Genomic DNA, 11,740 nt, shown 5'->3' on the forward strand with positions numbered 1-11,740 from the left:
ATAATGCAGAATGCGTGTAAAAAGCGCTTATTTCCGTTAATTACCCATTATTCGTGTTAGCTATCAAAAACGAAACTGCTCTTTGAATTCTCCAATACGTATATGAAAATATTGTAAGATAAAAGTCAACGTAAGATTTTCTACCGTTTTACTAACACGATCACGTGAAAGTTAACTAAGATTTTTAAGGTATCGAAAGAGCGACACCTAGTTACAATACTGGGAAATTATTAAAATAGCCTCGGAGCCGTCTGGTAATAGATATTATTATCAGTCGATCATGCTTGCACTCATTAGTGCTTATGGAGCGCATTTCTAAAGAATTGCTGTCTATAATTAAATTGTAGGCGTCACTAATGAAATGGTTCTCAATATTTGTAGCCGAGATAAAATAAGCTCGATTTCGCTATAATATAATGAGTTAAAAGGAAATCCTTAAATACCATTGGTTGCTTAGTATAAAAATGAAAACTTTAATTCCATTTTGTTTGACTTTTGAACAACGACACTTACGAAATAATCATTTTTGAAAAAGTTAAACTCGTACGCGGATATCTATTAAAATGTTTACTGTGCTAAACCAAAATTGGTGGAAAAAGGAGATTCATGTCAAACATTATTTTCTTTTGTTTGACTGTTTCTTAAGGCAAGGCTAAGAACGAGTTATAAAGAAACTGACTTCTCTATCATGAACACTTCGTTTAGCAAAGGTTCCGTCTATACTTTTCCTTTAGTTGTGATATTATTTTAATTATCATAAAAATATTTTATGATTCGTATGTATAATGTATACTGGTATTATTTGTGATCATTTTTGTTTGTTTGTTTATAATATTTTGTATCAATTGTTACAATAGTGTATTATACTTAATTACGAGATATCGCGCATTAATTAACAAGTTATCACAATTTATTATACAAATGTATTTTATTGATGTATATTATAAAAATAAAGACGAATTTTAAAGTTACATATGTTTTATTTCTTTAATAGTTTGGAAGGTTTTTTTTCGATTATCGTTTGCCCAGCGCGATGATTCTAGGTAAACCCTTCCGTAGGCGTACCCAGCTAGGGGGGGCAAGTGAGATGAGATTTTTAGAGGGCCCTCTGTCTGTCTGTATGTCTGTATCTTGGCCGCCATACATTTTGAAGAGAGTTCATACATTTTCTCCAAAATTTCCAGCCCTGTCATTGGGACATGCCTTTTGTTTATGACTTTTGTGGACTGATATTTTATCAATTGAGTTTAATTTATAGTTCCACTTCACAATTAGTAAGTACTTAACTGAAACATCCATTTTGCGTTCTTTACGTTGATTTCCGAGGTACGGAACTGTGAGCAAACCAACTCGCATCTGGCCGGTTTTTAGTGTTATTTATGACCCGTGTTAAATTGCGCTAAGAGTAGGTTCTCAAGTTACTCTGAGTTCTCATTAGGAACCTGTAGGCTTAGTACAAGATTTGTTCGCTCGCAATCGTGGAATCGTTTTCGTTTATTAAACTCTGTAAGTGTTTAATAAACTTTAAGGAGTACACAGTAAACAATGTGTACATGCAAAGGCGGCCTTATTGCTGTAAGCAATCGCTTACAGGCAACCTTTGTAGAAAGGACTTACAGCAAGAGAACGGGGCCAAGAGTGTTCTAATATATACATAAATACCAAAAATGTATATATTGTATACAAATACAGGGATAATTTAAATAAATAAACGTAATATATAACATACTAGCGGACCCCAGTGACATCTGTCGGGCTAATTTGCGAATCTAAACCATCCATCAAATATTTATATAAAGATTTCTTGTGTACGTGTGTATGTCACTGAACTCCTCCTAAACGGCTGGACCGATTTGAATGAGTTTTTTGGTATGCGTTTGGGTGGCACTCTGGATGGTTTAGATTCACAAATCAGCCCTACAGATGGCGCATGGGTCTGCTAGTAATATATAAAAGTAGATTTTAATAAATAATTTACAACCAATGATAAAGCAACAACTACAAATGCCATACAATGATTTATTAATACGGGCATAATTAAGTTTATTCCGTCTCAATACTAGAGACCGACGACACAAACTTAGACTTACAATTCCTTTTACACTCTCTCCTAAAATCCTTCTTCATCCTACTTCTGCATTTAAATGAGCTGCAGACTATTTTGTACGCATTTTTGCACGCATTCCTGCAGGTTTTAGAAGCTTTTTTATCGCATTTACTGTGCCACCTTTTCCTTAGCATACTCCTTTGGACGCTGTTTAGATTCAAATCGCCTATTTCTAAATCGGATTCCGCAGATTCTTGTGAGTTTGTATCTAATTCGTCAGTTTCTCTTGGATTTACATCTAATTCATCAGTTTTTCTATGGTTTAATCCATTTACGTCCGTTTCTTGTGTATCTAAATATGATTGTTCGGTTTCTTGCGCTTTACCACCCAATTTAAGTACAGCTACGTTTAAAATTTCATTGGATTCACCGGTCGGTTCCAAATTATGCTGCAAGGATGGAATAGATTCTTGAATATAATTAATTGCCTTAAATTTCCTTTATATATTACGAAAATACATAATCGCCATCTAGCAATGGCGTCCACGAGGTTCCAAATTTTAGGGTAGGCAATGCTTTTGTGCATAATGAAGTGCCAGCCACCATCTAGCAGTGGCGTGCACTACATACATGTACAAAAGCACTGCATACCCAAATTATTTTATATAACTCGTATTGGAGGGGATTTTTTTCATTTTAAGCCATGTACCTGCTTTATGCATACCCTGGTCGAAAACCCTGTGCACGCCATTGCCACCTAGGCCCACAGTGACCGTAGCTGCGTTATGGGTACTAAGATGACTGATGATTATTCTATACATAATAAACAAAATGCGGCGTGGTGACGGCAAATCAGAATACAGTTGTAACCACACCTCCTCTTCTAGTGTAATAAAAAAAAAGTGTGTGTCAGCTCCGACGCACGACTGGAGTTTAGTCCTTAAGTACGATTGTCGAAACATACACAAAAAGAGTTTATTTAGCTGAAAAAAGATTAATACCATATGAAAGGGTAAATTAAAAATCCTGTGCAATTTATTTACACACGGCGGAAGTGTAACTTCTTAAAAGTAGCCTACGGGAGATTGAGGTTGTATGTAGAGTATCAGAACTATTAGGATAAATGTAATGTTTATTATTTAGTTCCCATGGTAAGTAGTAGAAAAAAAATATGTATAATGTTCACATCTCACTCTGTCCCATATATTTATGTGTTTGTTTCTTTATCTAGATAATATTCGGTTGCCTTGGTAACTTAAATAGGAAAAATAAGTTAATTAAACGAAACGAGGTCATTCATCAGTAGATTTTACTCCTCACATTTTCTCATACCGGGCGCCTTATATATGAAAATCGATTCTAAAGGAGTAAACTCCAAAAAAGTTTTAACAACTTTTTTGACGTGACAACGTCTTATAATTCGCTGGAGCCGGCTGCACAAATGAAAAAACATGACGTATGCGGCGTTACCTCGCTCTGAGGCGTTCCATTCAAGGCTTGAAGTGCAAGCGAGATCGCGGAACGAGCGACAAAGAGGCACAGTCGGCCTCCACGTTCGACATCTGTCTCTCTACTTGAGTTCGCGATGCGTCCGCGTGGACAGCTTCTATACAATAATACATTAACATGTTTTCGGCAAGGATGAAGTGCAGTGAAAAGTGAATGTGGTGTCAATTGTTTATAGCAACGGTAATATATATCAAACAAATAAAATTAAAATTTTCTTTTGAAAAATGCAACCATTCCATCAATATTTTCTTACGACGTTGTCACGTTTAACTATCGTCAGTAAGCCGACTTTACAGACAACCAATTTTATGTGTTATGTTTAAGTACTTTTGATTCTATTTTGTTTTTCTTTATGACAATGAAGAAATGTTTCAACTGTGAAGACATCGTGAGTCTATCAATCCGTACTCGGTTAGTGTGGAGGACTACCTAGGCGGTAGTCCTATTCATTCTAAGATGAGACCCGGCCCTTTTAGTAAAAGGTAATCTATACGGCTAGCATGGGCAGCTGACAATTATGTCCCCGGGGAAAGGATAAAAATAAATAAAATATAATAATAATAAATAAATATATTACGACAATACACACATCGCCATCTAGCCCCAAAGTAAGCGTAGCTTGTGTTATAGGTACCAAGATAGCTGATGAATATTTTTATGAATATAATACACATGAATACTTATAAGTTATAATATACAGATAAACACACAGACACTGAAAAACAATCATGTTAATCACACAAATATTTTCCAGTTGTGAGAATCTGGGACTGCCAGTCAACCTGGGACTCAGTCGCTGCCCACTGCGCCAGTCGGCCGTCGAAAATGTAATGAATCTTTGAATCTCTTACAGCTTTATCAAATCTAGAGCACTGATATATGTGTTATAATAAACGGGGGTAAACTTCTCCTATTCCACGTTAATTATATCCCTTGTCTGAGCTAGCCCTGCTGGTGGGAGGCCGACAGCTTCCCATAATCATGATGAATCCTTTATGTCCAGGTGCAATACTTACGGGTAAAACGATTAATAAATCATTATTTTCATCGGAGATCAATGAACTTCGTAAATCAGAGACAAATGCGTCATCTGGTTTAAAATACACTTTTGTTGAACATAATTTCTGAAATATGAAAAATTTAATTCTTAGTTAATATAATTTTATCATTTTATTTATTCATTGAAAACATACATTATCATTTTAGAGTTTAAATGGAAATTAAACTTACGAAATAAATTATTAGAATTGACTGTGCAAGAACCAATCTACGCAGAATCTGCATCTTAATTAAATTCTTGTCGTGAGTACAACTAAACTAAAACTAATTAAATTATTTTTCTTTAAGTTTCATTTATTGCAAGTTTTATGTCTTCAGTTTTATGTTTAAAATCTACCATTTCTATGACGTTAACAATCTTTATTCCTCGCAATCGATGCTCGCAATGTTTTCTAGGTTACCAATAGAGACCTTTTTTTTATTCCACAAGTCATCCTCTCACTGCAATCTTAGATAATAGCAGGCTAACCTGTTAGGGGTATGGCATAATCGGATTATTCGCGTCACCGTAGCGGAACGTCTTTGTCGGTAGGCTGGACACTAGCTACGACCAAAGCCTTCCACCAGACCAGAAATTAATTAAATTTCCAAATCTTTTGCCGGGGAACGGAAAAAGATTTGGAAATTTAATTAATTTCCCGAGACCGCTTACACCTGCGCTAGGGAGGTCGTAACCGAGCGGCTGGTTATAAAACAGATCTAAACATTTACTTTTTGCTTATGACACAGAGCCTCGGGTCATGCAGGTAGTTATTAGCGATCATAGTTCTGATTATGAGGATTTATTGTATTCTATCTTGTAAAATAGAGATTTAGACTTTATTTCATACATAAATTCCAAATAGCAGATAAAGCAAAGATAAATAAGAAGCAAGAAGACAATGCTTTTCACCCTTTATCTATCTATATATATATAAAAGAGAAGGTGTGTTCCGTAAAGGCTCCGAAACGGCTGGACCGATTTCAATGAAACTTTCAGGGTTGACCTGGCGAGTAATCCTGTACAGCTTGGTGACCATCGGAGCACTCCTATTTTTGAACTGTCAATCTGTCAAATACAGCTTTTATTTACTATGATGATATTCTATTGTTGGGTGTACATGGGTGTAGATAATTATCTTCACCCGCTCGAGAAGAGAATAGAAGAGAATGAATACGGAGATAAATAAATGATTTAATTTATTATGAGACTTAAATTAAAAATGTAATGATGTAAATTTATTGTTTAAAAAAAATAAAGCAAAATCTAGGCCGGCGAAGCGGGCTGGGTACGCTAGTTTACTATAAAAGAAGAAAAACAAATACTTTTTATTCTAAAATCGGCTCTTGCAAGCGCTAAAACACTCTTTGTCGAATATATGACGCTCCCTATCTTTGCAATTACGAGCGGCGCACACATTGGATAGCACTTCTTTACAAGCATCTACACATTTGAATTCTTCCTTTCCTCTTAAACTTTGCTCAGAATTCAATCCTTCTTTAGCTATACCTACATCTTCATTTGTAGAATCTAGTACTTCAGCAGTTTTTATATATTTGTGTGAATTGTTTGGAAGGAAAATAACTTTCTCTAGCTCCGCACTGTTATATTGTACGGAATCAGAACTTTGTGCGTTTTTACGTAGTGTTTTTCCATTTTCGTCTGATGAATCCATCATTTCTGATGATGCATAAAGTAGTTTGTTAATGTCTTTAGGATATTTGGTACGATTTAGTATTGGCTGAAAATAAATAGAATATATCTTAGAATTAGGGGAATAAAAAATATTGTAAAGCATACTAAAATAAAGCTCTATAGAACTTTATTTATCGTCTCCTCTCGCAATGTACCTTCTCATGAATTTGACTTTGTATTCTACAGAATAGTGTTAGATTAGTGTACACACTAATCTAACACTTTATTGTATTTGGCCATTTTTGTATATTAGTAGAACAGCACACAAGATAAGAGATATACCCTTAGAATGAGATTACTTCGCTCACAATAGATTAGTAGTTATCGAGTATCAAAACGCTAGAACGTGGGGGTAAAATAAAACTTATCTACATGGACTTAACGCTCAAAGTTGTCATACCTCTACACCGCTTTTAAGCGGAATACTTCTGAAGTGTTTTTTTCAAAGTAAGAAACAAAAACTTACGCGTGTTATTATTATTCCAGACCTCTTATGAAGCCGATCATCTGAAGAGATAATGCGCATGTTTCGATTCCAATTTTGTGCGTGTATTTCGAAATTCTATTATTAAGCCAAAATTTATTAACATTGTAACTATATAAAATCGAAATTGACATATATATTTAAACGTTAGGTTATGGTAAGAGAAAATTAAGACATTTAATATAATTATTGCACTTACTAGACAAATTATTAATATTAACATATCAAAACTCATTGCGAGCATTCTTAAATTTTTTTCTTTTCAATTTTATTAATTCCGAGACTTCTTTTTACGGCAATACAAGTCATTTTATTTTAAACCTATAAAAGTATGCAATCTTCTATAAAAGTAAGTAGTTAATTATTTTTTATGTCCAATCAGGTATTGGTTTAAACTTTCTATCGTAGCGACAACTTGCGATTATTAATTTTTTTTGGTATCGATTTACATTCCGTAAGTATTTCTTTATGACTTTAAGTCAGTAGCCTTCTAAGATTATCTGAGGTATTCTATTCCAGACACGTCAACATTAGCATAAATCTGGCACTTTAAGCCCGACACTGACAAATACTTCAGGCAATCCAAACGGCGTTGATGCATTCCAAAATTGGCCCATGAATTTCGAAAACGTATGCTGGTTTTAAAGCCTGGTCCTGGCGATATATCCGCTCGACGGTCAGTTATGGATGGCCCTGACCTTAGAACAAGTCTTACTCGCTTGCAATCGAGGAGTCGTTTTCGAATATCAAACTCTTTGACGTCAAACTAAAATGAGCCTAATATCACTCGTTTTAGAATCGCAAATCCTGATTATTATTTTATAAACGTAGGGCTTGTGCCCTTCCTGACGTATTTGTAGACAAATTTGAGCTTTAGAATTTCGATTGAGAATTTTGATACTCGAAAACAACTCCTCGATAGCGAGCGTGCAAATCTTAAATAAATAAATATACTACGACAATACACACATATCGCCATCTAGCCCCAAAGTAAGCGTAGCTTGTGTTATGGGTACTAAGATGACTGATGAATATTTCTATGAATAATATACATAAATAATTATAATATACGGGTAAACACCCAGACACTGAAAAACATTTATGTTCATCGCATAAATATTTTCCAGTTGTGGGAATCGAACCCACGGCCTTGGACTTAGAAAGCAGGGTCGCTGCCGCCTGCGCCAGTCGGCCGTCAATAAATCTTGTACAAAGAGTACCTACCGCTTTTTAAAGAGAAGAAGAGTGAATTCTTGATCATATAAAACACAACCTATTGAAAAATAATAGATCTTATTTAATAAAACCACGATTTACATTCAAATTTACAGGACTTTTTTAAACTATATCTAAGACTGCTTCGACAATAGTATTCATCACAAGAATATCTGTAGGCTTCTTTGCAAGCTTTAATGCATCTAACTCTACCTCTACCGCAGCTATACTCATACACATAATCGCTTCTGCCTTGAGTTTGGTTACCCATTACCTCATTTAATGCTTTATCATTATGTTTCTCTAATGACGTAGACTTACTTTCTTCTTTTGAATCACTATGATTGTCATTTTCTGTTTCCTTGCTACTATCGTTGTCAGAATCTTTGCTGCGTAAAGCATTTTTAATTTGATTTATTTCATGTCGGATACTTATTTCGTCGTGACTTTCTTTGTTATTGTCATTACTAACCGGCAATACGAAAAGTTTATCGGTATCACGAAGAACTTCTTTTACATCGTTTTGGTTCATTGAGGTTTTTGGCGTTTGTTTTAGCTGCGAAACAAAAACAATAATTTAAGACTCTGAGTGTTTTATTATATGATCAATCTTCTATTCTATTTCTTATTTGTGTGAAATGGAATTATCGTGTCTTGCAATAAGTCGAGATTGGCTGAGCCGAATTGTTTTTTTTTGTGTTTTGTTTGCTAAAATACAGGTCTCGAGCTCTGTTATACAAATCTCTACTGCTACTAAATCTAAGAGGAGACTCATACCCTGAAGTCGGCCAGTAATGTATTGATTATGACGATGATCAAGACCTTACATTGCTTAAAACATGTTTCACAGTCTTCATCAACTTCTGTTGCATTGCATCATAATCCTCAAGTTCATTTTCAATGTTCGTCCTCAGTGCATCTTTGCCATAAGTTACGCTGTTTAGGACATACAGTTTCTTCAACGCCGTAATTCTTTCTTGGTTAACTTTGATTAAGGAGTCCAAGAGATCTGCGTACGACCTTTTTACTGGAACCTTCTTTGGAACGTCGCTTCTTAATACCATTTCGTGATTGGAAGATGCTTTTTCTAATAAGGCCTAAAATATTATAAAAGTATTTCGTATTTTTTTTTACATAATGTACATGGAGGTGCTAGAATTGATCTCCTAGTATATTAACCTCAGATAAAGGAGCTACTTTAAATTAAAAGTAAACATTACGAAATAATGGGTAATGACATTGTATATAAGACTATTTTAGGGTACTATATCAGTATTACAGATTATAAAATACATCCACACAAAGTAGAGTATGATGGGGTCTCTTTAAGGCAGTATTAGCCTAGTGGGTCGGGATTTGGCTTCCATTTCTGGGGGAGGTGGGGGCAGTTAGTTTTCGTAGTTATATGCACTTTAAGCAATTAAATATCACTTGCTTTAACAGTGAAACAAAACATCGTGAAGAAACATACATCCCTGAGAGTTCTCCATAACGATCTGAACTACTTGTGAAGTCTACCAAACCCCACTTGGCGTTTGTGGTGGACTAATTCCTGAAACTTTCCATTTCAATGTTTGTTATGTTCCATTTCAATGTTAAAATTGTGGCATGTTAAATGGCTCATTAAGAATAATTAGAGTACTTACCGTAAATAACAATAATACTACGAATACTGTCTTACAAAAATTCATGCCGGTTTTTTATTTTCAATTGTTAAACTCACATTGTCTGTGCAAATTCTTTATCAGTTAGGTAGGTAAGTACGTAGAGGGTTTTTTAATTAATTATTTTAATGGAAATTTAGTTGCAGCAATGCATAATATTTTATTAGTCTTCTTTTATAAGAAACTAGAGAGTAGCTTTAATCCATTGTTCTTTAATAATTTGACTCTTTAATACTTAAACGAAAAGGATGAAATTTTTCTTGACATTACAAATAAGAATATCGTAGAGATGGAATATGGGATATTAATGGAATGTTTATCACCTTCTGGAATTTGTTAGGTGGTATAAGTTATAAATAAATAAATAAATAAATATACTAGGACAATCCACACATCGCCATCTAGCCCCAAAGTAAGCGTAGCTTGTGTTATGGGTACCAAGACAGCTGATGAATATTTTTATGTATAACATACATAAATACCTAAAATATACATATAAACACCCAGACACTGAAAAATATACATGCTCATCACACAGACATTTTCCAGTAGTGGGAATCGAACCCACAGCCTAGGGCTCAGAAAGCAGGATCGCTGCAAACTGCACCAATCGGCCGTCTAAGAGAGTTGAAGGGTAACAACACACTAAGTTCTTTCAGTTGTAGCAAAGCTTTTTGTGTCAAAGCCAAAGAGGACAGAATGCTCACAATCCATGTGGGAAACTTGCAAAATATCATCATCATCAATTCAACCAATTGATGTCTACTGCTGGACATAGGTCTTTTGTACAGAGTTTCATAATCCACGGCCTTGGGCTGTGTGTCTCCAGCAGCCCCGAGTAAATCGCCTGATCTCATCTGTCCACCTCGTTGTGTGCTGACTTACACAGTGTTTACTGGTGCAGCCTTCGGTTCTCGGAGCTATTTGTCCTGCCCATTGCCACTTCAGCTCAATCGGAAAATATAAACAAACATATCTACAAAATATTCTCTCAATAACAAGTCTTGTGTTAATTTTACTTAATTTATTTCTCTATAATTCAATTTTTAATAATATTTACAACTGTATGTCTTTAATTTGTAACTTACATATTAAAACAAATAGCAATCTTTACCTAGGACTATAATTACATAGTGCACTGGCTATGTAGAACTTTGCCTATAATTAGAAGTGTCCAATATCTTCTTGCCGCACATAGCACATATTCCTTTCTTGTATGCACACGCTTGGCAGTAGTGGGATCCAACTTGATGAACTTTTGTGCGGCAGATTCTGTAATACATCAAATGAAAGATAAATATCAATTAATAGTTTTTCTTCAAATGTTTTTACCTACATTTTACAAAACACAATGCTGTGGTGTTAGTGCTTGACTGCATCTTGCCAGGTGGTAGGTCATGATGCAGTTAATGATGGTCTCGAGCTGGGTATAGAAGTTATATAAAACCCGCCACCGTAAATCGTAAATTGCTAACCTACCACGAGAGTTCGAGATAAAATAAATTTATCAGGTAAAATAGTTTGGTATACGTAGGTTTATAAATAAACTTAACATGTTAATATAAGTTGATTATATCTTACTTGCACTCTTGAAACTTCGACGTGTATGGGTTATATCGCCCTTTTTTAGCAGTTAAAGCTTTGTTTTCGCCAACTTTTCTACCTCCAGATTCGACAGTGTTCCGAGCTCCCGTCTTCCACGGATCGGGAGTTATAACACGACCGAGCTTCTTTTCACATTTCTCACACACCATTTTATTTCTTTATCTTACTATTAATTAATGTTCTACAATTTTATGAGCTAAATACGAAATAAAAAGGAACCTACGAAAAATAACCTCAAATGCAGCTATGAAACGTCAACATTGTTGTCAAACAAATAATTTTTTCTTGTCTCATATTTTTATTGCTTCAGACACAGAGCTTTTCGATTTAAAATGGTTATATTTATATCCTCTTTGGTGGTACCTCTGTGGATAAGTAATAAAAGTAGGTAATAATAATTTGTATTGGCCAATAATATAAAAATGATTAAGTTGCTTTTTTCAACACAAAGAAAAACCCAAATCCTATAGTCATGCCGTATA

The 11,740-nt window shown here is 34.7% G+C and overlaps 2 protein-coding genes across 7 annotated transcripts; both read right to left on the reverse strand.

Moving 5' to 3' along the window:
• Window positions 1-1,999: 1,999 nt before the first annotated feature.
• LOC120634914 lies at window positions 2,000-4,904 on the reverse strand. The gene is made up of 3 exons (XM_039905803.1): window positions 4,787-4,904; window positions 4,573-4,680; window positions 2,000-2,496 (listed from the first exon to the last, which is right to left on the reverse strand). The coding sequence occupies exons 1-3, from the start codon at window positions 4,838-4,840 to the stop codon at window positions 2,044-2,046; spliced, it is 615 nt and encodes a 204-aa protein (XP_039761737.1). The 5' UTR covers window positions 4,841-4,904; the 3' UTR covers window positions 2,000-2,043.
• A 1,000-nt stretch (window positions 4,905-5,904) lies between these two features.
• Window positions 5,905-11,505, reverse strand: LOC120634963 (cysteine-rich PDZ-binding protein). Of its 6 annotated transcripts, none has more exons than XM_039905875.1 (3): window positions 11,235-11,505; window positions 10,768-10,925; window positions 5,905-6,336 (listed from the first exon to the last, which is right to left on the reverse strand). In XM_039905875.1, the coding sequence occupies exons 1-2, from the start codon at window positions 11,405-11,407 to the stop codon at window positions 10,796-10,798; spliced, it is 303 nt and encodes a 100-aa protein (XP_039761809.1). In that variant the 5' UTR covers window positions 11,408-11,505; the 3' UTR covers window positions 5,905-6,336; window positions 10,768-10,795. The 6 variants fall into 6 exon arrangements, with proteins under 6 accessions (XP_039761809.1, XP_039761805.1, XP_039761806.1 ...); XM_039905871.1 differs by lacking the exons at window positions 10,768-10,925; window positions 11,235-11,505 and adding exons at window positions 6,757-6,852; window positions 6,974-7,079; XM_039905872.1 differs by lacking the exons at window positions 10,768-10,925; window positions 11,235-11,505 and adding exons at window positions 6,757-6,885; window positions 6,974-7,079.
• Between the last annotated feature and the right edge of the window lie 235 nt (window positions 11,506-11,740).

The sequence above is a fragment of the Pararge aegeria genome, chromosome 25 (assembly GCF_905163445.1).
Source record: "Pararge aegeria chromosome 25, ilParAegt1.1, whole genome shotgun sequence".
Classification (NCBI taxonomy): Eukaryota; Metazoa; Arthropoda; class Insecta; order Lepidoptera; family Nymphalidae; genus Pararge; species Pararge aegeria.

Bases quoted from the DNA above. Each gene is read 5' to 3' on its own strand.
- LOC120634914 (XM_039905803.1), bottom strand. From the start codon at position 4,840: ATGCAGATTCTGCGTAGATTGGTTCTTGCACAGTCAATTCTAATAATT. The intron at 4,681-4,786 runs GTAAGTTTAATT...TTCATATTTCAG, and splicing joins CAATTCTAATAATTTATTTC to AAATTATGTTCAACAAAAGT. The intron at 2,497-4,572 runs GTAAGTATTGCA...CCATCCTTGCAG, and splicing joins ATTTATTAATCGTTTTACCC to CATAATTTGGAACCGACCGG.
- LOC120634963 (XM_039905869.1), bottom strand. From the start codon at position 9,680: ATGAATTTTTGTAAGACAGTATTCGTAGTATTATTGTTATTTACG. The intron at 9,087-9,635 runs GTAAGTACTCTA...ATAATATTTTAG, and splicing joins TAGTATTATTGTTATTTACG to GCCTTATTAGAAAAAGCATC. The intron at 8,546-8,816 runs GTAAGGTCTTGA...TTTGTTTCGCAG, and splicing joins TGAAACATGTTTTAAGCAAT to CTAAAACAAACGCCAAAAAC.